The sequence below is a fragment of the Anoplophora glabripennis genome, unplaced genomic scaffold (genome assembly GCF_000390285.2).
Source record: "Anoplophora glabripennis isolate ALB-LARVAE unplaced genomic scaffold, Agla_2.0 scaffold1021, whole genome shotgun sequence".
In the NCBI taxonomy this organism is placed as follows: Eukaryota; Metazoa; Arthropoda; class Insecta; order Coleoptera; family Cerambycidae; genus Anoplophora; species Anoplophora glabripennis.
In genome coordinates, this window is record NW_019417106.1 from 100,881 (window position 1) to 127,581 (window position 26,701).

Below are 26,701 nucleotides of genomic sequence, written 5' to 3' on the forward strand. Positions count from 1 at the left end.
TTGTGGGAGTCGATGGCGTTTTTCTCAAAATGGTGCGATTTCAGCGATTTCAAGAAGAGTATTTTTTTTATGTAAAATGAAATTTTGTATGATATATCACATACATTTAATAAAACCTATCCTCTAGCAGATGGTCAAAAACTAATAAATCTAACACATTTAGGACCTTTGAAAACGTGTCCATATCAAATTTCAGTACCTACATTTGTTGTTTTTTTTTTGTAAAAGATGTGGCTAAAATTTGGTTTTGAGAAATTTTGTTTTACGCCCTGTATCTGCTAAAACGAAAGACTTATGGCCCAAAGCAAAAAAGTTCTTAGCTTTTGATATTCTATCAATAACTAAATTGAGGCTGCCTTTTTTTAAAACACCCTGTATATATAAAACTTGGAGCTTTAGAAAAATTTAACTGTATTTGCTCCTTTCTCCATATTGCTAAAGAAAAATAATCATAACTCTTGACATTTAGACACGTTTTAGAATAGAAAACTTTATGTATTTATTCTTAAGCAGTTCACCTATTAAAGACTCATGTCAAAATACATGTTCCGTACAAAAACGAGTATCATAGCAAATACGCTCTTATGATAATTAGTACGAGTAATATAGTTTTAATTCATATATGGTAAAAATGTTAAGCAAAAAGTAAATCCCAAACTAGTGTACTTATGAGGATATAAAGTTTTTTATCACTACTCCTCATGTTGATGTGTAACATCTAAAGTATCACCGTTGTTGCTTGGCGCTGACACCTCGCAGCACAACGTAGTCTTCACTTTGGTGGGTCGAAACTTCGTTAAAAAGAACGCTGATACGGCGCAGAACAACTTACATAATACTGGGCAGAGGAATGCTTGGTGAACGACGGCGCATATCCTGTACATCTGACCGTCGAAGGGATCAAGGACTGCTGGGCACAGCATGTGGTTTAGATTCACTTGAGTGGGCTGGAAATTAAAGATATTATTCTTTTTCATATAATATACAGGGCGGCCGCCGAGATATACGATATACTTCGTATATAAATTAATTCTGTGACTAATTTTAAGCAAAAATGGTTCTTTTCACTTTTCCCAAATTCCCAAGTAAATTACATTGTCGCGACTAGAGGTAATTTAATAATTAGCAAGTTGGCTAGAATCATTTTTGCTTAAAATTAGTCATAGACTAACTTTTTTAACTTTTTATTTTAGCACAAACCAAATAAAGGTGGAATTATTTACATTTTAAGTTCATTATTGGTTGACAGACTAATATAATTTTTTTAAATTCAATATTTATTTATTATTACATAAAACCTTAATATAGATGCGTAATATCAAAAACTGTTAAAGATAAGTATCATTTTTCATTTTTTAAAAGCTCCTTTAACGATCTTTCCATTGGTGTATCATTTAAGAAAACATCTGTTAGGACTATATCTTGGAAATGCGACATTAAAAAAAATCTATATACAACTTTAATTTTTAATTTTTTTCGCATCTCTAACAGTAACGGAGGAAAAAGGGGAGGCAATTTTCGCGTAACTACCCTGTACAAGGTGTTTTAAATTTAACACCACGATCTATTACCGAATACAAAAAATAAAATTAAAAAAAATTAATTTGGTTTCTAGTGGGTCCATTTTACGTCAATAATATTATTTTTGAGAATTCTTGAACTAAATTATGACATCATCGGCAATTTTTGCAGCATCAGAGGTATTGCATTTGACTGAACAACTTTTGTCAACTAAGGATTTTTTTACTATCTCCATCTGCTTAGAAGTTATGTACAAATATTCTTCTAAAAATACGAACAGTAACATTAAAAATATGTTGGACAAGACAAGTAGGTACTTTATCTTTATGAATTTTGTTATCTCCATAAATTATTAAATTAAATTGTTTTAAGGATTTAGTTGTCATTTCGAAAAAATTAATCATTTGTTTGCTGCATAAAATTATCAAAGATTAATCAGTTTAAACAATAATTTGTCTAATATTATTTTCTTTGTAATTTTATTTTCTGTAATTTCTATATACGTTGGAGAGAGCAAAAGTAATTTGCTTATTTTTGTAGGAAAACAATTTAGTCCAATTTGAGATCATGAGTTAGGTACATTCTTTATTACGTTTCTTTATTCCGTATAATGTAATATTAAAAAAGTCTTCCTGTAATGAACTACTAAAAATTTTTTATACAGTGTCCGCAAATTTCACCGACAACGTTTTTAAGAAATAATACGCCCTAATAGTCCAAATAAATGTACCAAATTTTAACGCGATTGGTAAAACGGTTATGAAGTTATTAATTAAATTAGTTTTATTTTTGACAATTTTGAGAGCTTGTAACTCAAAAACCAAAAAAAAAACATATTTATTTATTATTTTCGTGAATATGCAGTCAAACGTCGGTGTTTGCGGACACCCTGTATTTCTAGATGTTCAAGGCGATATTGAAAAATTAAAAGAAAATGAAAAATAATTACAACAATAAAAAAAACCATATAAGTACTAAGTACTTGTTAGAATTGAAAAATTCTTTGCTTACAAGACAACTATCATATAAAGTAAAGGGATACAATTTTAATTTTAGTTAAAATTAATTTTAAAATCCTGGCTCCTTCGCCATTTTATAGAACTAATATGCTACCGAGTGTTATATGCGAGGTTATATGTTATTTATTTATTTGTATTAGTCTAACGTTAATTTGTTGTAGTGCTTTTTAAACAATTAACAATCTTTTGTCAGCTACCCCTTTAATTAGTTATTAAAAAACCCTTCAAATATTAAAATTTTCTTTTTATTTTAATTTTGTAAAACCCTCAATAAAATAAAAATCTGCTACCACTTTATTTGCATGATACTATTTGCTACATGCTGAATTTTGTTTATCGGAAGTAACTGTTAAGGGCCCCATATTTTTTAAATAGTGTTTTCCACAAAGACGAATANACGACGGCGCATATCCTGTACATCTGACCGTCGAAGGGATCAAGGACTGCTGGGCACAGCATGTGGTTTAGATTCACTTGAGTGGGCTGGAAATTAAAAGTATTATTATTTTCCTTGTAATATACAGGGTGGCAGCCAAGGTATCCGAAAAACTTCGTATGTGAATTATATGACTAATTTTAAGCAAAAATGATTCTATTCACTTTTCCCGAAATCGCAATGGTTTTTGAAATATCGGGGTTTGAATTTGCCAGGTGGTATGGCTAGTTGCTAAAGAATAAATTACATTGTTGTGACTAGAGAGGGCTTAGAAAAAAATGTGGTTTATTTTAATAAGAGCGTAATGACAGTGTAATTATTAAATCTGCTCAATGTGATCAATGCTTTGTGCAATGCATAACTCAGTCCTCTGTCGAAGCTTTCATTCCCAGTTCTCCATATTGGTTTTTACCTCAGTATGCTGTATGAATCTTCTCAATGAGTTGGTCTCTGCAGTTAGGCTTTCCCACTGAATAGGTAAGTGTCTTCATATGTCCCCACATGAAAAAGTCCACCGGGTTGAGATCCGGAGATCGCGGTGACCAAGCAATAGAACCACCAAGACTTATCCATTGGATTATGTAAAAAGTACATCATTCTTCTAATTTGAAGAGGAATATCCTGAAGTAGTAGAGGTAGATCGTTCCCCAAAAAAGTCCGGTATATCTCGCTGTTCAAATTTCCGTCCAAGAAATGTGGTCCGATAACTTCATTATTCCAGCCCAAACGTTTACGGAGAATTTTTTTAAATGCGGGTTTCTCGAATAGCACGAGGGTTTTCGATTGCCCAGATATGATCGTTCTGCAAATTCCATCTCTTGTAAATGTACCTTCGTCACAGAAAAGTGTTCTTGAAAGAGTATTCACAAAGTCGAATTCTTTGGGCAAGATCCGTGGGGAGAAGTTCTTGTACCACCGGTTGGTAATGATAGACATGCAGTCCGTTTTCTGGCAAAGTGTCTTGCACAGCCGTCCTACTTTGTACAGAAATTCTTCTCGTACTAGTACCAGGATCATTTTCAACAAGCTCAAGCACTTCTGCAGCATTGTTTCTTCGCATAAATTATCTCATAAGTCGGTTTAGGGAATGCACCTGTTAATCGAAGAGTTGTGAGGGTTCTATTGAACTTTGTCTGGAAGACGCCGGTTTGGATATCGTCGTTGATATTCTCCAACTGAGGCGGTGGTACTACCGTTGCCATATCCATATACGAAAATCATGTCCGCGTATGATGATGACAAATGATGCAAAAAATTAAAAAGAATCAACTGCTGATAATAATTAACGAATTGACAATCATCAGTTTTTTTCTAATCCCAGCCAACTTGCTAATTATTAAATCACCTAGCTCTCTAGCCGCAACAATGTAATTTACTCTTTAGCAACTACTCATACGACCTGGCATATTCAAATTAGTCATAGAATTCATACACGAAGTTTCTTGGATACCTCGGCAGTCACCCTGTATAAAAAGTTCTTTAATTTGTAATTTTTTTTATTCCGAGGTACTCCATTGCTAAAATGGTAATCAGAAGATTAAGTCAAATCTTAATATTTGGTATTTCTTAATCTAATAATATATTCTTTTGTATTCTCTGCATATAAATTTTAATGTGACAACACGAAAAATCATTCAAATTTAAATAGGTAAGTGTAATTAAGAATACAGTTTTTAATAAATGAACACTTTTTGTCTAATTTGCCTTCTTACTTTAATACTGTTCTTATATTTATTTTTTAAAAACATTTTGTATATAGTCTCCCTAAAGAATAAGTATTTTTAACTTTTTATTTTAGTAGAAACCAAATAAACGTGGAATTATTTACATTTTTAGTTCATTATTTGTTGACAGAGTATTATAATTTTTTTAAATTCAATATTTATTTATTATTACATAAAACCTTAATATAGATGCGTAATATCAAAAACTGTTAAAGATAAGTATCATTTTTCATTTTTTAAAAGCTCCTTTAACGATCTTTCCATTGGTGTGACATTTAAGAAAACATCAGTTACTATATCTCGGAAATGCGACATTAAAAAAAACCTACATACAACTTTAATTCTTAAATTTTTTCCCATCTCTAACAATCACGGAGGAAAAAGGGGAGGCAATTTCGCGTAACTACCCTGTACAAGGTGTTTTAAACTTAATGCCACGATCTATTACGGAATACAAAAAATGAAAATAAAAAAAATTAATTTGGTTTCTAGTGGGTCCATTTTACGTCAATAATATTATTTTTGAGAATTCTTGAACTAAGTTATGACATCATCGAAAGTTTTTGCAGCATCAAAAGTATTGCATTTGACTGAACAACTTTTGTCAACTAAATAAGTTGGACAAGACAAGTACTTTATCTCTATGAATTTTGTTATCTCCATAAATTATTAAATTAAATTGTTTTAAGGATTTAGTTGTCATTTCCAAAAAATTAATCATTTGTTTGCTGGACAAAATTATCAAAGATTAATCAATTTAAACAATAATTTGTCTATTTTCTTTGAAATTTTATTTTCCGTAATTTCTGTATACGTTGGAGATCAAAAGTAATTTGCTTATTTTTGTAGGAAAACAATTTAGTCCAATTTGAGATCGTATGTTACATTCTTTATTTCGTTCCTTTATTGCCCATATAATGTAATAAAGTCTTCCTGTAAAGAAATACTAAAAATTTTGTATACAGTGTCAGCAAATTTCACCGACAACGTTTTTAAGAAATAATACGCCATAATAGTCCAAATAAATGTGCCAAATTTTAACGCGATCGGTAAAACGGTTATGAAGTTATTAATTAAATTAGTTTTGTTTTTGACAACTTTGAGAGCTTGTAACTCAAAAACCAAAAAAACGTATTTATTTATTATTTTCGTGAATATGCAGTTAAACGTTGTCGGTGTTTGCGGACACCCTGTATTTCTAGATGTTCAAGGCGATATTGAAAAATTAAAAGAAAATGAAAAATAATTACAACAATAAAAAAAACCATATAAGTACTAAGTACTTGTTAGAATTGAAAAATTCTTTGCTTACAAGACAACTATCATATAAAGTAAAGGGATACAATTTTAATTTTAGTTAAAATTAATTTTAAAATCCTGGCTCCTTCGCCATTTTATAGAACTAATATGCTACCGAGTGTTATATGCGAGGTTATATGTTATTTATTTATTTGTATTAGTCTAACGTTAATTTGTTGTAGTGCTTTTTAAACAATTAACAATCTTTTGTCAGCTACCCCTTTAATTAGTTATTAAAAATCCCTTCAAATATTAAAATTTTCTTTTTATTTTAATTTTGTAAAACCCTCAATAAAATAAAAATCTGCTACCACTTTATTTGCATGATACTATTTGCTACATGCTGAATTTTGTTTATCGGAAGTAACTGTTAAGGGCCCCATATTTTTTAAATAGTGTTTTCCACAAAGACGAATAATAATAATATCTCTCCTCCTCGTTCTAACTACGAGAGTTAGCCCAGAAGTCGGAGACTTATGCGGGAGAGGAGGCGGCATATTATTATTAAGTAGGCTGCATTTGCGCCCAGGAACGACTTATGTTGGTAGGCCCTAACCACCATTCAGTGCAGGAATGAGGGAATCCTGGAAAACCTCATTAATTAGGGGGGTGGTCAAATGCCAACCGGTGTCAATCTCTCACATTGACCCAAGCCAACATTCTTCCACCCTACCATACCTGCACAGAGGGTGCCAATCCTCCGTACAAGCATAGCTAATCTACGGTCTACCGGCCGCGGGATTCNGGTAACAATGAATAAACAGAACATCAAGGATTTTATTTTTGTGCTTACTTTTGTTCTACACGTTTTAGTTTTCAAGATTTCAGTACCTAAAAACGCCAGAAATTTGACTATTTCTCAGCCAGGGATATGGCCACCTTAAAGGAAATATTCAGAAATAAAGCAAAATACCTAATTTAATCTAATGAATACCACATTTAAAAAATTTAATCTGGATGTGTTTTTAAAAAATAGAAAAACAAAATTAATTAATTTACTCATACCTATATCCTTGTTTTTAATTTAAAATCATATCTCCCAATTTTAAAAATTTTATGGTAATGTCGATAGTAGTAGAACAATACAAATAGCTAAATGAGGATTTTTTATTTTCGTTTATTGTTATTTACTTTTATGTGAGAGAGTAGGTTTATTTGATAATTTGATTTTACAACAATGTGTTTAGATTTAACCCCAGAATGAATTTGGTGATAATTTTATTATTAGGCTATGTATTTAAATTTATTTACCCATCAAGTTTTGATTTTTTTTTTAAATTTTAAATATGTTTAATATGACACTGTAAACTGAATAGACTAGTTAAAATTTTCATTTTCATGACAAACAAGTAAACTTAATTTAAATTCGTGCAATTTATTCTTTCGCTATGTTGTTGTTAGGACGATAACATAATCACACAAAAAAAATTCTTTTTGCATTGGATCAAAATAAAAACTTGTTATTCTTGCACTTTTTCCTCTCCAGGAGTTACAGGTATGTTAATAATGCTCAAAATTGGTTAAAAATGGAGGTAACTCTACAAAAAGGCATTTTAGAAAAAAACGTAGAAGTTTTTCAAGCAGGGCTAGAATAAATCCTCTTTGAATTACCTACTGAAAATCCCACTGTCCCTCTAAATCACAATATATCTTAGTAAATATAAGTATATCCTCCTATATCCTAGCAATCCTTCCAATAATGCCTTTCTACACTTTTTATATATTTTTATTTACATTCAGCAATATAAGTTCTACGTTCAAAAGTATGAAAAAGGCTCTAATAAATAGGCTGCAAATATTCACAAACAAGGGTTTTTAGCCCCTTAGAAAGCATTTTCATGCATGTGTTTATTAAATATTATTCTTACGTAAAATCTACCAAGTAATTTGTCAGGCCAATAGTATACCAGATTTAGATTATATGGGAACTTTTATTGAAGAAAACCGCCAGTGGCATATTTTCTCTTGGGAAAATGGGGCGGCACGTTAAGTAGCACTCCACTGGTTAATGTTACAATTTTAGATTCTACATGTTATTTTAGGTGGACTTTTATGAAGTTTCCCTATTCCTAAAATTAACCGTTTTCGAAATATTTAATTTTTTTCAAAAAAAAAAAATGGAGAGAAACAAGTGTATTTTATATTAAGAAAGATAAAGCAACAATATTTATAGGGGGGGATAGCTAGACCCCTAAGCTTCCCAACCATACTTTCAAAGTGGCTTAATTGCATACTTGATTATTATACAAAAAAAATCGATAAAAAACAAAACGGCACAAATATTTTCAATACCGTTAGAGATAGGTATAGGGAACCTATACACAGTTTGAAAGAGTTTTAAATTTCCCAACTCCCAAAGTAAAAATATACTGGGTGTTCCATTTAAAATAACCAAGTTATTGCTGTTTAAAGTTGAGAGAAGTATTCAGCAGTTTTTTGGACACCCTGTATAATACTAAGTGACGACAAATATAACAATTTATAATTTCAAGCATCTAAAATAGACCCTCCAAAGCTGCTGCCTTAAAATTATTTTTTTATTGCTAATATTAAATTTCTACGCTATGCTTGCATTTTCACTAAAATTGAAATATCTCACAAACTATAAGTCCTAGGTATGCAGAACCTTTAATAAAGTTCACCTATTTTTTTACGGTGCTTTCAAAAATGCAGTAAAATACAGGGTGTTCCATTTAAAAAAACATAACTTTGATATGGTACGCTTTTCCTGGACACCCCGTATATCTCAAAATATTTTTAAAATGTAGCCGTAATGAACCTACACATACCCACCTAAACAGGTTTCTGTAACATTTGCCGTTTGGTCACTAGCGACCGAGGCGTTACTGGTGGCCCACCCTGTATACTTATGCTAAAAAAAAATTAAAATAACTTATATAGATACTTACTAAAGCTACTCCCTGGAGAACAACAAAATGGTATATCAAATTAATACTGTAACTAATAGCGCTCCACGTGTAATCGGAAAATTCTTCTACGTTGTATACACCTAAAAACAACCATTAGAATTTATATCGTAATTCATAAAAAAAATTACCTCCGAGTCGTAACAGATAATAAGGCACAACGAACATCATTCCATGCTGGATCCAATAAATGGCCGATTCTAATGGCAGCTTTAACGTAATAAACGAATATTAATGGCATCATAGCAACAAAACTGTTGGACAAAACAACGGTATTAAATAGACGTGAAAACAGTGGCGGCTCGTGACATTGAGAATAGGTGAAGCATATTCATTGATGACTAAAAAGAAAAAAAAAAGCGCCGTAGGCGAAAATTTTCAAATGTTCAAGGTCAAACGGCTTTAAATTAATCTGGAAATTTTTAGTTGCATTTGCAATATTACCGAAAAACTGACGTTCGTGAGAATGATTTTCATTTAGATTTTATAAAAAATAGAAATATTAGTTCGGTTTGTGGACTTCTGCAAACATTAACGCACACCGTACATGTATGTTCCAGAGGCTTTGTGGTTACGACAGCCTGGCGTGACGTTCCCAAAATTGTTAAATTCCTTCTTATTCCACACGCCCGACTTTACACCCACAATTAAACACGGCATACAGTAAAGTTTTTTTAAATAAACACTTTCACACAACCACTTATACTCCGAATACCTTTCATTCCGAAACTTCCGAACGTACACATTGTTTTTTGACTTCCGCTTTTTTGCATATTGAAAGAGTAAGGTACAGATCTCTCGCAATTTAAAAAATCTCTTTTGTCCTCAATTTTCCATCTGGAAAATGGCGTTTCATAAAATACGTACTGGATCATACATAGGAAACATTTCTACAATTATTATACAAAACAAATATTAACTAAGAACAGTTATAATCGTGCACTGGGCGACGCGTATCGTATAAACTGTTTAAAGGCAGGCGATGGGCGATGAGTCATCGCCGATGACAATGATGCTTCAATATCCGCGTCACTCGTTCCCCCACGCCGTAGTTTACTCCCGTGTTGGCCGCCTCGTTGCCACGACAATCGCCGTAAACAACGCTTCGAAGTGAAGCGGAATACAGACTGATTTCGATCTGCGTCACTTGCGTGTACTATACGTTGTATGGTACGAGGTTGATGTTCGCGCTCAACGAAGGCAATGGTTTTTTAGACGTGTAACTATTGTTTATTTCTGCGTATTAAACAAACAAATACGATACATTTTCAATATAGAATTATACCTAAATTTTAAATTGATATAAAATTAAAAATTGCACAACCAAACGGAAATATTAGGTGAAGCGGTGCGTCACTTGCGTCGCCTGACGAGCCGCCACTGCGTGAAAATGAAAAGCGTTAGCTGGCAGTATAAGTACCAATAATACCAGTATAATTTCACAAATATATGCAGTAATATTCAGGGATGATTACGAGACTACTAAAGAAAATAACTTTTGAGTTACATTAGCAAATCTATTATTACTCATATTTGATTCAGTATAGAATAATATGAATATACAGAATGTCTCCTGTATATCTACAAGGGAGAAACGCTCTGAAATGTGCATTAAACGCATTTATGTTTCTGTATTTTTAGTTTTAAATATCATTTGTTTGACTACCTATTTATTATTGAGTTTATCTACACTGACAAATAAGTAAAAAAATAAAATATAAGAAAAAATCCCATATAATCCCTATTCGTTAGGGGGTTTGCAAAACACATTTTGTTGCAGGTAACTAGAAAGCGATTGGAAATAATCTGTTACGTAAAGTATGATTGTGAAACTATACATGGTAAATTTAAATCAAGGCGCACAAAAAATATTACCAGATAATCTAGAGCCAAAACATGATAAATGGGCCAAATATACCTTAGGCCAAAGTTGCTTCGTTTTCAAGCTACAGGATATTTAATTTTTTAAAAAACATCACAAATATTTTTGACATTCCATAAGTTTATATATCAATATTATTCGTAAAATGATTAATTATTGAGTTAGTATTTTTTTAAATAAAACTACACAGATAAATAAGTATCTATAAAGCTATTGTTTTTAAAAAAGCATTTTTATAATTTTTTGTTGCAAATATAATTTTAAGCACAATACAATCATTAAGAATAAAAAACATTGATATAGAAATTTTAAATATTCTATAAATATACAGGGTGATTCACTTTTATGATTAGAACTTTAACTATCAATAGATCTCGTCAAAATAATGTCATTGTGAAGTATACGCTTTTTCTTCCAAAGGCTTCCTTTTAGAGATATAAGCTCTTGAAAAAAAATTTTTTTTTTGGTTTTCATTTATTTTTTCTTAACCATGAAAGACATTTGTAGTATGAGCCTCTTACGGACGCCTATGATTCATCTATTTTCATAATACTTTGTAAAATCAGTAGAGCTTTTCATTCGTACACTTCATACTAAATATAAAACATGGCTTTCATGGGTTAAGAAAAAATAAATAAAAACCAAAAAACATTTTTTTTTCGAAAACTTACATCTCTAAAAGGAAGCCTTTGGAAGAAAAAGTGTATACTTCAAAATGACATTATTTTGACGAGATCTATCGATGGTTAATCTAATCTGGCTAATCATAAAAAGTGAATCACCCTGTATAAAACAGGGAACTTTTGTAGGGTAAGTAATTTTGTTATTGTAAAACGTCAGAGTTGTCAAAGGTTGTAAACTGTTGTGTCAAAGAAAATTTGGTACAATTTGGTATCAGAAGTGGAACCTTGAGGATTATTAGTTTGAGAAATCAATAAATGCAAGTATTTAATATTGGAATTGTGGTGAGAAACGACATATTAAATTGAAGTGTCCTAAAGACTAACCAGTTTCCATGAAAATCTCTTCAGCAGATGCGACGTTCGAAGAGAACTGCATTAGGATCAAGGGCGAAATTTTGAATCCGATGTGATCTAAAGGGTATGTCAGTTGATTGATTTCAAAAATACCAGAACAATACCTTTGAATCCACAATCCGATGACGTGATATAGAGATTTAACCGGACCCTGGAAAATCACCTGCGAATAGTTGTCGATGAACATCAATCCGACACGTACCTCTTTTTTTATTGGCTTATTGATCAGCAGTTTATGATACTATTGGAAGAACACCAGCTAGTATAGTTGTCGGTAGAGAATTGAGGCTACCCTTCGACATTATTGTGGTTGGCCATAGAAAATCGAATAGAAAATAAAGTTTGATAACGCGCTCGGGTACAAACATTATTTCATTCAAGTTTGTTTCAGCCGATACTGAAATCACGGTACGATGTCAGAATCGAGATCGGTGGATTCCAGGCAGAAGGTATGTAGTATGGTTGTTCAACCTAGTAATGAAGAAAGGAAAATCATCAAAGTTCCAGAACTTTTGAGGATGTCCAGAGGATCCCGAGTGAAAATGGCAGTAGTTCACCTGGATCGTTTCCAGCAGAGAGGACTCTGATTGCTATTGTGGACGATCGCCGATTTATTCACTTAGTTCCACGATACTTTTAGAATGTTCTTAGAAGCTTATATATAGGTACAGTTCTTAGAAAAATGTGGTAATTTTGTTATTGTGAAACATCAAAGTTGTCAAAGATTATAAACAGTTGTAAAATATTGGTGCTAAAGGGAATTTGGTACAATATTTTCACAGATTATTTTAATAGGCTTAAAAAATCTGTTTTGTTTCAGGGTTTTCATAGTTTTTTATATTTACTACTCCAGATGGTAGTAATTTCTGTATGTATCTCGAAGAAGAAGTTTTACGAAAAATTGTCAAGAGTAGCATTTAACTAAATCTAAATAAAATTTTACGCTACGACATTAGCAGAAATTGTCCATGGTCGTACGTCAGAAAAAATAGCGGAGATAAAGTAACCCCTTCCCCACAGTTTGGTATATCTAATAAATTTCAAGGTGATACATAAAAAATTGACAAAATTATTGTGAAAAAACAATTTTTTTAAAATTCAAATTTAACACCCTGTATTTTTTAAGGAAGGCATTTTTGTATATTTGAAAGTAGAATCTGATCATCACATTTTGTCCCGAAAACAATCTGGTAATTTTTTTGTTACATCCTGTACGTAAAAAATATATACAGTTCCGTGAAGGAAACATTTATTTAATTAAAGTTCAATACTATGATATACAAGCAAGAATATATTTCTTTAAATTGCATGTATATTTTTCTTGGTTCTATTTTGAACTAAACTATTCTGAATCAAGCTGTGTATAAACTGTTCACACTGAAACCAAAACAATCTTCCGAAATAATGTTTGAATCCTATATATATACACGTACAACAATTTAAGGATTTGGTTCATTCTGTCATTACACTATTGCCATCAATGATTTCTACATCCTCTACTTACAATTCTAGTGTCTGTTTCAGGAAACAGATACGCTAAAAGTGGTCCGTTCAAAAGGTTTAAATGAAATCGGAACACTGCTGTAACCACTTTACTTGGAGAAGCGGCTAACAAATATATCTGAAACAAAAAAAGAAGTGTAAAAGTTATGGATATATAGGTACTGTATGTATATCGTTAAACTACAACTGACTATAAATCTAAAAAATAGTTAAATTTCTACCGAACAAGATATGTATGTCAGTGTGGAATTATTGTAAAAAGCAATGGTTTCAAAAATCCATTTTTCCAGTAGATGAACAACAAGGCAATTTTTTGAAAGCATATTTATGCAAAAACTTACTAGAAGCAAGTACCGTTTCTTTTAATATTGTTTTTTTCTTTAGTTAATGCAATAGCTAAATTCGAAAAAAAAACATTCAGACGTGCTTATATCATTTCTAAAATCCAAGATCAACTTTACTTTTGAAGTTGACATAATTTTCATATTTTTAACCCATCTCAATAATATTTACTTGCTCTTGCTCTAAATTGAATTTTGAACTTATTTACCACATTCAGTAAACAGCTATGTTAATCAAGAATTGTTATTTTTACTTATCTAGCAAATATGTTTCCCACTTATAATTTATTAGATCAGCAATGGAATTTTATCTTCCTTTCATCTATCAAAAATAAATATATTGTTGTTTTATTAACAGATACCATCCTGCTTCAGTTGACTATTTGGAGATTATTATCATCTTAAAGATAATGTATAGTGACAGATATTCAGAATTTGAGTGATTTTTATTTTTAAGTACATTTAATAAGTCAGGATAATTTAAAATATCTTTAAATCAAAATAAATACAATTTATATTATTAGATTTTAAGGCGTTGATTCTATTTTTTGCGTACTGCTTACGTAAATACTTATTTCGTTGCTTACTATTGGCTGTATCAACTGATTAACAATAATTGATGCTTATTGTAAATATAACGATGATACAGTGAAAATCATTTTTACTAGGTCATTGTTACATTGGGTCAATAGTTTACCCAATAAAAGTATCGCTAAAGTAAGGATAGTCTTTTTTTATATGGCTCTTAATTGTTGTAAGTTAGAACCAGTTTAACAGCACGTATCTTTATAATATGCAATTGATTTGATGGTTTATGAGAAAATTAGAAAATAGCAGATCGGATTTTACTATTAAAAAAATCGTTTCAATTTCTGACCCACGAAAGATTACGGAAAACATGGGCAACCATTTAAACATCAGAATGTATCTTCCCTGTTTTGTCGAGAATTTTGTAAAAAATACTCAACAATTATGATTAATTCATGTTTGTAGTATCGTACGCGATATTCAACAGGCGGGTAAAGTTCATGAAACGCACTTAAGAACATAAAAGGTAAATATATGTGGTTTTTTTTCTCTTATTCTGAATGTATTGTCAGCTTGTAAATTGTCTTATACCCTGGAGAAGTCTTGTATATCTGGTACAGTGAAGATATTGTTTCTAACTTGCTTAGATTTTCTGAAACCCTCAACAAAAAACTGCTAAATAAAAAATGTTACGGTAGGTACATTTTTTTAAATTAATAATAGTAATAATAATTAAATAGGTATTTTTTTCTTTGTCGCTGACTGAATTATGTTTTCAGTATTAGAAAATTTTTCAGGACCCCTATATGTATCTTTGATAGCGAGCTTTGAAAAAATATTTGCATTTTGGTCTAGATCCTGGAATTTTTGCCAGAATTATTGTAAAGATGCTTACCATAGAACGTTTCTCAAAGAAATGTTATAAAAAGCAGATAGTTATGTGTCCGAATATATGATAGTGACTCGAATTAAATTATAATCAGAAATGTTATTCAAATATAACTCGTAGATCTCGATTAAGTATATCAGATCATACGATTTCAGATAACACAACACCCAAATGCAACCTTCTTTTCTTTTGAAAAACGTCACGAATGACGACTACTATTTTTTGGATAAAAATATATTTGGTAGCATTAACGTTGGTATTTATTTTGATAAGCAAATCGATATTTATAAATATTTTTGAAGTGGTTGTTACCTTATAAAAACGAAGTCTGTAGCAACAGTTTTCAGTCGGTGCTGTGTAACTTGTTGTACAAAGGTATGTAAAAAACTGTTCACTTTTAATTTTAGTTTTCATTTAAAATTACTGTAAATTTATAGATTTGAAAGGGCACCTAAAAATTTATCAAGAACAAAGCAATGATTTTAATAATAAATAGTTAAAAAAACGAGCCTCAATAAAACAAGGGTCTAAAGCCACCAAGTTTCTGTATACAGTATGTTGAAGTTTTAACATATATCAATTAAGTATTCAAATATCTTTGATGATGACACTGATGACTCTAATGGCTAATAATTTAGTTAATTTTATTGAAAATTCGTTGAACTGGTTATATCTGCCAACCGGTTTTACATATACTGTCACTGCGAGTTCCTGAACTTCTACGAACGTGATTTTACAGAAATAAATAAATAGGTATAATGTATTGCTTGAAGTTACTTATTTGTAAGAAATTAGTAAATTAAATAAATAGACCTGTGCCAAAAGCGTCAGTCAAGGTTAATTTTTATTAACCTATTTTTGAAATGAAATTAGAAATAATGCAGGCATTTTTCCAAAAATTAGACGGTCTTTAGAGAAAAGAATGAATTTATGTATTGAGACAAATGGTCGTCATGTAGAGCATCTATTGTAAAATTAATTATCTTATTTATGTCGTTAATTATCTTTATTTTTGTTTTTTATTTTAATTTTATTTTATGTATTTAAATGTTAATTGTTGTTTTATACCCTCACGAAATAAAATTATTTTAAAATTTCCAAAACAATGTAAACAACTTAATACTTACGACTTTTATTATCAGTATTTGTAAATTTTGTTGATTTTTCAAAGCCAACTTGATATTACAGATACAATTTTATAATACAACATGATGTTATGTTAGAAACACGAAAAGTTTAAATTTATTTTTCTCGAAAACGGTTCATGATATCGATTTCAAAGAAGAGGACATTTTTTCTGAAAATTATCTTGAATTTCTCAAATTTGGTGTCGGATACAAAAAAAAGTAAAAAAATAAAACATTTTTAATAAAAATACCCGTTTGTCTCCACCTACTGATACGCTTGTGGTGGTTGTAAAAAAAATAATTACAGCGAATGACGGGTTTGTATCCGTTTATTGATCATACAAAGTTTGAAATTTTTAAGTAAAGGCATCTTTGAATAATTAAAAGAAAACTCATATCACGATGTCTTCTTCAAAGGGCTGTAGCTCACTTAGGAAGCATTTTCGGATTAAGGTAATTTGAGGTAAATCGACATAAAATAACCTCTAGTACCTGTAGTTTCCGTTTGACAGAAGAATTTCTGGATACCCTGTATACTAAAACCTTCCTCGAGAACCACTCTATACATTAGTGAAAACTGCATGAAAATCGGTGCAGTAGTTTTGAGTTTATCGCGAACAGACAGACAGACAGATGCGGCGGAGGACTTTGTTTTATAATATGTAATGATTTAATATTAGCTTAGTATCTTTAAAATAAAGTAAAAATATATTTATATGAAAAATACCATTGATAATTACATCAAATTTTTATATTTCAGTAGCCGATTACATAAAAGGACAAAATGGGATACTGGCTTCCCATCCTAACGGTCTTAGTGGCCAGTTTAGCTCCACAATATGTTAGTGCAGCTTCCTGTACTATAACAAAATACAGCGCTTCAGACATCAAAAGTGCACAAAGCTCCTGTTCTGAAATTGTTATCAATGGAATTGAAGTAGCTGCTGGTGAGACACTGGATTTGACACATCTTAAGCAAGGCACCAAGGTAACCTTCAAGGGAACCATCACATGGGCTTACAAAGAATGGACTGGACCACTGCTTAGCGTCGCTGGTACTGACATTGAAATCATTGGTTCTTCAGGACACGTGCTCGATGGTCAGGGCAGTTTGTGGTGGGACGGTAAAGGAGGAAATGGCGGAAAGAAGAAGCCGAAATTCTTCAAAGTCAAACTAACGAACTCAAAAATCCACAAAATCAATATCAAAAACTCTCCTGTCCACATATTCTCAATTGGCAACAGTGATGGCGTAGTGCTTCAAGACATCTCCATTGATAACTCCGCAGGCGACTCCGGTGGTGGCCACAACACCGACGCTTTCGATGTTGGTAACTCCAATGATATCACCATCAAGAAAAGCACTATTTACAACCAAGATGATTGTTTGGCAGTTAATTCTGGAACCAACATCGTATTCTCAGATAACTACTGTTCTGGTGGTCACGGAATCTCCATCGGTTCCGTTGGTGGCAGAGACAACAACGTCGTTAAAGGCGTCAAGGTCAGCAGCTGCCAAATTGTCAACTCAGACAACGGAGTAAGAATTAAAACCGTCTATGGCGCATCTGGATCCGTGTCTGACATTACATACCAAGACATCACCCTGTCTGGAATTCACAAATACGGTATCGTCATTGAAGGTGACTACGAAAATGGAAGCCCAACTGGCACACCAACTGGAGGCGTTCCAATCACCGGTTTGACTGTGAAGAATGTTAAAGGTTCAGTCGACTCTAGTGGCGTAAATGTTTACATTTTAGTAGAAAGCGCCTCCGACTGGCATTTCTCTGGCATCTCCGTCTCAGGTGGATCCAAAACCAAAACTTGCAAAGGCATTCCTTCTGGTGCAGGAATTTCGTGCTGATGTCGATGAACCTTTCAACTTTTTACAAAATTTGTATGGTTAATGTAAATATCGTGTAACAACATATTATTAATAAACAGTAATATCAACTTTATTTTTCATTAAACAACTACCGAGGGCGTATTAGGGCGCAAAATGCAGAAGCGTTAATGTAACTTCAATGTTAGAAGTTTTCTACTACTGTAGTTATAAATAACAATGATACTTGATTAACTCCAGACCGGATGCTCAGATTATTATCTTTGTTCTTGTCATTCTTGTGGTTTTAGATAGCAAGAATGTTATGTTAAGATCACTATGAGTTAATTTTCGAAAATCACTATTATTAGAACTAGAATGTTCAATATAAGTATTGCTGTATTTATATTACCAAGAGGTGACGATATGATATATAAAAGAATTATTGAATATGATAGTTTTCATAGAATTTCAACGTAGACTTCAACAATTAATTTGTCAAATTTAAAATAAAAACCTATATATCATTGCAATATTTTATTTAGATAGATTTAAAAGTATCCCTGTTTAAAATTATCCAGCTTGTCTTTTTTTGTTGATTTTTGAAATCTCTTGAAAATAGTCATAACGTAATTTTTTTTCATATTACATATTCGGTTAGTCAATAATTCTAGTATCAAATTTAAGCTCAACACTAAACTTACTAGACAAATGTATGCTATGTCTCATACAATTTGAACGCATCGAATGCTTTCACTCAAATTTTTAAGGTTAGGTTGGAATTCTATAACCTGTTTGTTTAGAGTACCAAACTGTAAGAAAATAGGTGTGAGTGAAAGCAATAAAGGCTCGGAATTAATCAGTTGAGTGAAATTATTGAGTAGATTTTCACTCAAAATTAGGAAATTTCCTCGCGTAAACTCGTATTTGGTGCACTTGTATCTAAATCAGAGTAAATTATTTCCATCATTTTTCATATCCAGATGCATTGTCTTTGTTCCCTTTATCCCATTAGGGGAGGCGTGTGGTAGAGCGCAGGGCCTTTTTAGCCTTCTTCATCGAGTTGTGACGTTACAACGTATGAGACAACAAAAACAATTTTTGCTCGTAACTCGGAAATGGCTGGAAATATAAAAAAATCTCCCCCGGGTGTATGGCATCATAGAATAAAAAAGTGGTTATAACTCAGAAACGGTGCGTTGAATCAAAGAAATAATTGGAAAAATCTCCCCACTCCCCAAGTTCTGATTGTCCGTTCTGCGTTGAATGTAAAAGATCCGAAGTCCGTATGTCGAAAATAAACTTCGGAAACATGAGGTATCTGACGTTATACACTAAAAAAGGCCTTATAACTCGGAAATGGTGCGTTGAATGGAGAAAATGTCTCAATCGAAGCGGGGTAATTGTTAGTTTTAATTGTTTGAACAGTTGATAAAGTTAGTTGTAATTGATTTAGTTGCAAGACACAATTAATATAGATTAATCCAAATAAATTAATTACAACGCGCAATTAATAGTTCACTTGCAATTAATTTTAACTGCAATTAAATTAATCGCAATTACTTTTTTAATCAATTTTTATTTAAGTCAAAGTCAAAGTCAAAAGTCAAAAAATATTTATTGTGCATAGTTAAAATGGCAATATACAAACCTATATACAAAAAGACTAGACACAGATAACGGATGATTAACCTACCTCCCAGAAGGTCAATTAACTCACACATGATAACAAGTCTATATATTAAAAGCAATATATTATAATACTATAAATAATTATATTTTTGTGTTTTATTTATTATAATTTAGTTTTGTTTGTTCTGTGTAGTTTATTTAATAAATAATGTTAGGCGCCAATTTATAGTATTATAAAGATTTATTTAACATGTGAAATGTATTTAAAATATTTAAATTTTGAATTTTCCTATAGTATTCTTAAAAAATATCACAATAAATTATGTTCTATACTTACCAAGCTAGCTCTTTTTATATGTCACTTAATTTGATTTTGAATCTTTAAATGTAAATTTATTCATTATATATATTTTTTTAAAATTATTCTCAAACTATAATTTAATTATATTTAAAAAATTTAATAATTTTAATGACAACTAGACTACTAGTGTACTTTCTGCAAATTATATTATAAAATTTTTATAGAGCATGTTGATATCTCAGTAGTCGGTTCTAAAGCTTTTTGAAATTAATTATGAAGAAAATATTTAATATGTAATTAATTTTGTTTCTTTGCTTTTGTTAAAAAAAAAACAATAATAAAATAGTATTGTTTTAATTGAGTTTGAAATTCGTATATTATAATAACAGGTTATAAATTTATAAAATCCTTCCTAATTCCCTATCTAACCTGAGCTAAATTATTGCTAATTACTTATTCTATAAACTTATAGTTTCTTGTTACCTATACTACACTTTTGTTGTCCTTTTGTCTATGTTTTCCTCACTAGTAATGTCCTTCCTGTAATCTCTCTCCTGTCTCTTCTCCTTCCTTTCTTTCACTCGAACTCTCCTCTATTTTGTCTTGTTCTCCTTCTGTGTCCTACTCCACTCCGTTGACTGCCACTGTCTGAATCACCTCCCTGGCTCGTACTGCTCCTTTCCTTTTCTAAATGGCTACGACAATTCAAAATTATGTTTTACTAACCTGACAGTATTATGATTATATTGAGTTATCTGTCAGTTTAGACTTCACCCTAATTTCCTTTCTGCCAAATATCTTCTTTTTTCCTATTTCCTGACTCTCACTGTTCTCTTCTTTCTTTATTGTTTTTTAAATGTCCCACAACAACTTTGTGCTTGATTACTTTTCTTTAATACTCTTCTTCTCCACAACATTTGTTTTTTTTTCTTGGTAGTTCATATGATTTTCTTTTAGTCTCCTGTATTTTATTACACTTCTTATTACTTTAAACTTCTTTTAATTGCTATGATTTGTATATCTTCTAATTCCTCTTTTTACTTCTTGATTCTCCTCACTATTTATTTCTGTCTCCTTGATCACCACTTTTTTTTCTATCATTTTCTTTCTCACCGCACTCTTATATCTAATTACAATGTTTATTAATATATAGTTTTCAATCTCAACCAATCAGATAATTTTATAATTTATACATTTTTAATTTACCATTTTTAATACCATTTTATTCTTTAGAATAGAGTCAAAAATCGCTCAACTGATAGCAGTAACTCGGATTTGAGTAAAACTCACTCATTTCTGATGCAATAGTTTCACTCAGTTATAATAATACTAATAGAGTGAAAATTTCACTCAATCGAGTGTGGACAGAAATTGATACATTATTGAGTGAAATTGAGTGAAATTTGTGTGAAATTTTTTTACAATGCATGCACTCGAGTATCCATCTTCATTAATTTATTACACGCATGGTTGTTTCTCGTAAAGTGAGCTACATAGCCCCTTTTCATCAGATATAAGCACAATTTTTTGTTAAGGGTACAAATTTATTGAGGTAAAAACAAATCTTTACTTGATACACAATTCAGATATCAAATTCGTAATCAGCGACTCAAAATACATACGTGTAGAGAGTCTAGTCTACCGAACGCAATACTGAACTTTTTTATTTCGTGTCTGTTTCTCTGACAAACTTTTTCTTGTTTGGGGTTATCAATTGTATTGTTTACTAGACGTTCATCGCTGTAGATAATAAAAAATAAATAAATGAGAATTATTTCAAGTTTGGTCTGACAGTATACCTGAAAGTGTGAGGTCATGCGTTGTTGGACTGATTTATTTTGTATCTACTTTATTGAAAGAATTATAATGTGGCCAGATATATAAGATTTTCTGTATCTAGCAGAAGTATAAAAAATAAATGGAGAGCGGCAAGCCGGCCTAACTGTTAAGAAATTCAATTGACTTAGAATCTCGGGACAGTCTACTTTATTGTTTAATAGTGCATGTACAAATTCCAAACTATGGAAGTGCTTTGTGTACTGTAACGAGTCGAGTTTGAAACGTGTTAATAGTATTTTGTAATCGCAGCCATGAGCAGGATATACGCCATCAGAACGAAATGCGAGGTTTTTCAAAAACTTTTTTGCACCGTATCAATTAAACTGGTTTGGTTAATATAAAACACAATCCAAGCCGGAGAGCAGTATTCCAATTTGGAACGGATAAACGCGTAAAATAATGAAAACAAAATGACATTATCTCTGAATTCACGACCTTGTCTAATCACAAATGTAGTCTGTGCGGGGACGCACAGAAGTAAAAACAATGTAGTTAGGGAAAAACTATTTATTCTCCTTAACTGGACCTCTAAACACAGAGAATGACAATAGTAATGGCCACATTCGATATCTGATGCCTTGCTAATTCTACATTTTCTTATATAAACTTTATAGAACAACGACGGTTATTGTAAGGATGCAAGGTGATATCACGCGCCGGCAAAGAACATGGGCCAGGGTCGGACTGCACATCCATCCTGAATATCTTTCGTCCTCGAAAGACACAAAGTTCCTGAAACAAGATTATTTGTTGTTTGCTGCTGTGCAACTTAAGAGAGCTGCTGATTTGTCTAAGAGAACTATTTTGTTAAGAGGTTACTGTTTTGCCTAAAATGGCTGATATTTTTCTTAAGAGAGTTACTAATTTGCCTGAGAGGCTTACTATCTTGCCTGAGAGAGCTACTGTTTTGCCTGAGAGGGCTACTGTTTTGCCTGAGAGGGCTACTATTGTGCCTGAGATGGCTGCTATTTTGCCTGAGAGGGCTACTGTTTTGCCTGAGAGGGCTCCTGGACCGTTCCGAGTGAATGCCTTCTTTTATGCGATAACAGTCGTTAGGTAGGACCTCTATAACTTTAAAAGGTCCTCGAAACTTTGGGAGTAACTTCTTACTTTCATTATTTGCTGGAAAACTTGTGATTCTTGATAGGACCAAATCACCTACAGAATACACCTTCGGTGGCAAACGGTGAACATTGAATTTTAGGTCCTGTTTAACCCTGTTTTCCTCTAGATTTTGAGCAGTTTTCTTTCGGATTTTTGTGACATCTATGATTTCTTCATCAAATATATTGTGCAGATCAGTATTCGTTCTAAGGGGAAAGCCGATGAGTAGCTCCGCGGGAGAGTGTTGAGTTATTCGGTGCCTCGTGCCATTTATTCCCTGCTGAACTTGTTGCACTTTACTGTCCCAATTGGTCTTTTTTACATCAGCACTTGAGGTAGATAGAGCATCCAGTATGGACTTATTCATACGATCCGCTTGGCCGTTGCTTCTAAGTAACCCAACAGCTGTCGTGAATAGCTTGATGCCTTTGTTATCGCAATACTGCCTGAATTCCTTTGAGGGGATTGAGGGGGTTTTGGAGTTCCAAGTATCAAGAAAATTTCCTCTAATTTGTCAATCACATGTTTGGAGCATGCATCGGTGACTGGTTTGATATGAGTGTATTTTGAAAATCCGTCAACCACGACCAAAAGGTATTTGTTGGTCACTTTGCACGAAGGGACCCAGATGGTCCAGGTGAAGCGTGTGGTGAGGTCGCGCATACTTGGGGATAGAATGCAGATATTCAGGTTTTTTCCCGCCATGTTCTTTATGATAAAGACAGTTTAAACATGACTTAATATATTTTTTTATAAACCTGTACATTTTGGGAAAGCAATATGATTTTTTTATTCTTTGGAGAGTTTTGTCGAAACCAAAGTGGCCGATGTCGTCGTGATTGGCTTTGACAATTTGCCAACGACAGTTTTTTGGAACCAACCATCTACGACCAAATGGAGTCATTTTATAAACTTTATTGCCGCACAGGTCGTAATTATCAATTATGTAATACTTCGTTTCGAGCGTGACCTCATCGATTTGTGTTTGTGCTGTGATATAATACTCAGCCGTGGTGCTGACTCCTAAGAAACCCGATAAGACAGTGGGTCCCTTGAGTTTACAGATAGGAATGTTGATTTTTTAGCTAATGATAATTTTATCAGAGAGCAGTCCCTGCCAAAATCTATAAATGCTTTGCACATATTTCCAGTAATGAAAATGTCTATAAAATTTGGACGTGTTATTTGAATTTTTAATAATATTAATACCTTTAAGATTGTGATTTTGTTTTACATTATTTTGTTCCTGTTTACTTTGAGATTGTATATTACTAATTTTCTTTTTATTTAAACAATAGCAAATAACACCTGGTTTTTATGTTTACAAGCTGAACGATCGTGGCCACTCTTGCCACAGGCTTTACAATTTAAAATTTTTAATTTTTGGTTTATTATGAAAACTTGAATTGGTTACATGAGTCTTATTTTTAAGATATGTACCTACTGAATTTATATTCGTCATATTTGAGGCTTCCACGGCCGCGCGTATACCACTGTTATTAATAGCACCCGTAACCAGTGAAATTTTGTCTACATCAGTGAAATTTAATTTTAGTTTATTGATTTTAGACAAATGTTCAAAATAAAAATCATATAATGAACAGCCTTCGCTCGGTCTATGGTTAACAAGGTCCATCAATAGTTTATAACAATCTCGATTAGATTGATAGAAGTTGATATTAAAACATCTTTCCATTCTTCCCAAGTAAAGCGTGACCACCCTAATTCGCTCTCGATGAACCCATCATACCACGTTTTTGCGGTTCCTTTTAATTTGCTTAGAGCTTAAAATATAATTGTAGTATCAGACCAATGATAACTAATGGCATTGAACTGAATTATTTCAATCCAGTCGTTAATATCTCTGAATTTAGGATCAAAATCCGGTATTATATTTGAAACGGCTATAAACTGCGAGGACTGTGCACTATGCGGCTGTATTATAGGAGGTGTGTGACTTACATTTGATCTGGATTTTGATTTTTTCTTTTGCTGTTTATAGTTACGCTGACCGCGATAGTCGTCTTCACTTGAGGTTGATGAGGACGACGAGGGTGAGCGTTGCCTTTTGCTCTTCTTTTTGTGACGTCCCATATTGGAAAACGGCACGAGACACTTTTAGTTTTTTTTTTCAACACTCACTTTTCTAATCAACCACTTCTGATGTAGTCTGTGCGGCGACGCACAGAAGTAAAAACAATGTAGTTAGGGAAAAACTATTTATTCTCCTTAACTGGACCTCTAGACACAGAGAATGACAATAGCCACATTCGATATCTGATGCCTTGCTAATTCTACATTTTCTTATATAAACTTTATAGAACAACGACGGTTATTGAAAGGATACAAAGTGATATCACGCGCCGGCAAAGAACATGGGCCAGGGTCGGACTACACAAAGCCCAGCGTTCTAAGTGTTGAGGACACCAGATATTGAATATGATTTAAAAACGTAAAGTTACTATCGAAATAGATTCCCAAATCATTTATGGTATCCGTGCGTTCTAAGACGTCCGAGTTAATTTTGTAATTGAATATAATGGGCTTAGGAGGTATATCGGGTTTACTCAAATGCACAGATGTACTTGAAATTTGTATAGCGTATTACCCAGTGCTCCCTATGTGCGTCATATTTTTTTGATTTTTTTTTTGAATCTAGATTTTGAAATATTGTTGAAAGTTGTTCATTTTAACATAGGTTTATATGGCGAAGATGGACGGTGCGGCTCTTTTTTGCCCATAACTGAGAAAAAAATGTAGAAATTGTGAAACAAAACTTTTCCATAGATTATCTTATGTTTGATGTAAAACTAATGTAAGTTTCGTACATAGTACAGCTGTATTAATTAGAAACAGAAACCAATAATTGCATTTCTGTCTGACTTGAGGACTAATGTGGCAACGTCGCAGTCAACTGACAGCAAGGAGGGAATACATTTGAAAGACTTGATAAAAACGAAATTGATTACAAACATATACATTTTTCCTAAATCTCTTGTACATTTGATTTTGATTGATTTTTTTGTATCTAATGTTTGTATAAAACTAGATTAATTAAAAAAGACTAGGAAGCTGTGATATATTTATTGGAATAAAAAATACAGTTGATAAATTATTTTAATATGTTTAATGCTTTGTAAAAACATCGTAATCATTACCAGCAATATTTAGGGTTACTTAAAGTTTTCTTTACTTGATTAATATAATTAGTAATACTTGAGATAAAAGCATTTGTACGGAATAACAAAGCAACATAAATATTTCTCAGCAAACTTTATATCTAAAAAATTAGTTATAGTTTCAAAACTATTGTAACATTACTAAAATAGAGATTAAAAACACGAACAGAGAGTAATAATGTAATTTCTATCACAGAACCTTCCAACATTTTCTTTGACTTGGACGAGAGATGGGCGCGAGGGTCATTTCATTTCATTAGAACTAAATTAACATAATTCTCGTTGTTTTACCAGTTCACATGATTTACGTATTTTAAATAAAGCATACAAATCTTCGCGAGAATAATACGATATATTTGCTATATATAATAATTATATTATACATAGTTTACACACAATACATTTTTGAACGCGTGTGCATCTTTACCCGAATTTGACGCGCAATATCTCCGATGTCCGAGGTCTGTAGGTTCGCAGTGTGTACAACTGCTAGTCAATTATTAGCGCTGTTGCCACATCTACATAGTCTTTATGCGTTCATTAAATATAATTTAAAACTACTTAAATATGATATTTTTATGTTGTTAA

At 32.0% G+C, this 26,701-nt stretch overlaps 2 protein-coding genes across 3 annotated transcripts; one reads left to right on the top strand and one right to left on the bottom strand.

The window, feature by feature from the left end:
* Positions 1–692: 692 nt before the first annotated feature.
* Positions 693–13,824, bottom strand: LOC108914746 (transmembrane protein 164-like). The gene is made up of 5 exons (XM_018720619.1): positions 13,810–13,824; positions 13,350–13,466; positions 9,058–9,136; positions 8,909–9,009; positions 693–947 (listed from the first exon to the last, which is right to left on the bottom strand). Exons 1-5 carry the CDS (start codon positions 13,822–13,824, stop codon positions 693–695), a joined length of 567 nt encoding a protein of 188 aa, XP_018576135.1.
* A 1,636-nt stretch (positions 13,825–15,460) lies between these two features.
* On the top strand, positions 15,461–18,189 carry LOC108914747 (polygalacturonase-like). 2 transcript variants are annotated; one of them, XM_018720620.1, is made up of 2 exons: positions 15,461–15,481; positions 16,994–18,189. In XM_018720620.1, the coding sequence occupies exon 2, from the start codon at positions 17,018–17,020 to the stop codon at positions 18,098–18,100; it is 1,083 nt and encodes a 360-aa protein (XP_018576136.1). In that variant the 5' UTR covers positions 15,461–15,481; positions 16,994–17,017; the 3' UTR covers positions 18,101–18,189. The 2 variants fall into 2 exon arrangements, with proteins under 2 accessions (XP_018576136.1, XP_018576137.1); XM_018720621.1 differs by having other exon boundaries at positions 15,464–15,481; positions 16,997–18,189.
* The last annotated feature ends 8,512 nt before the right edge of the window (positions 18,190–26,701 follow it).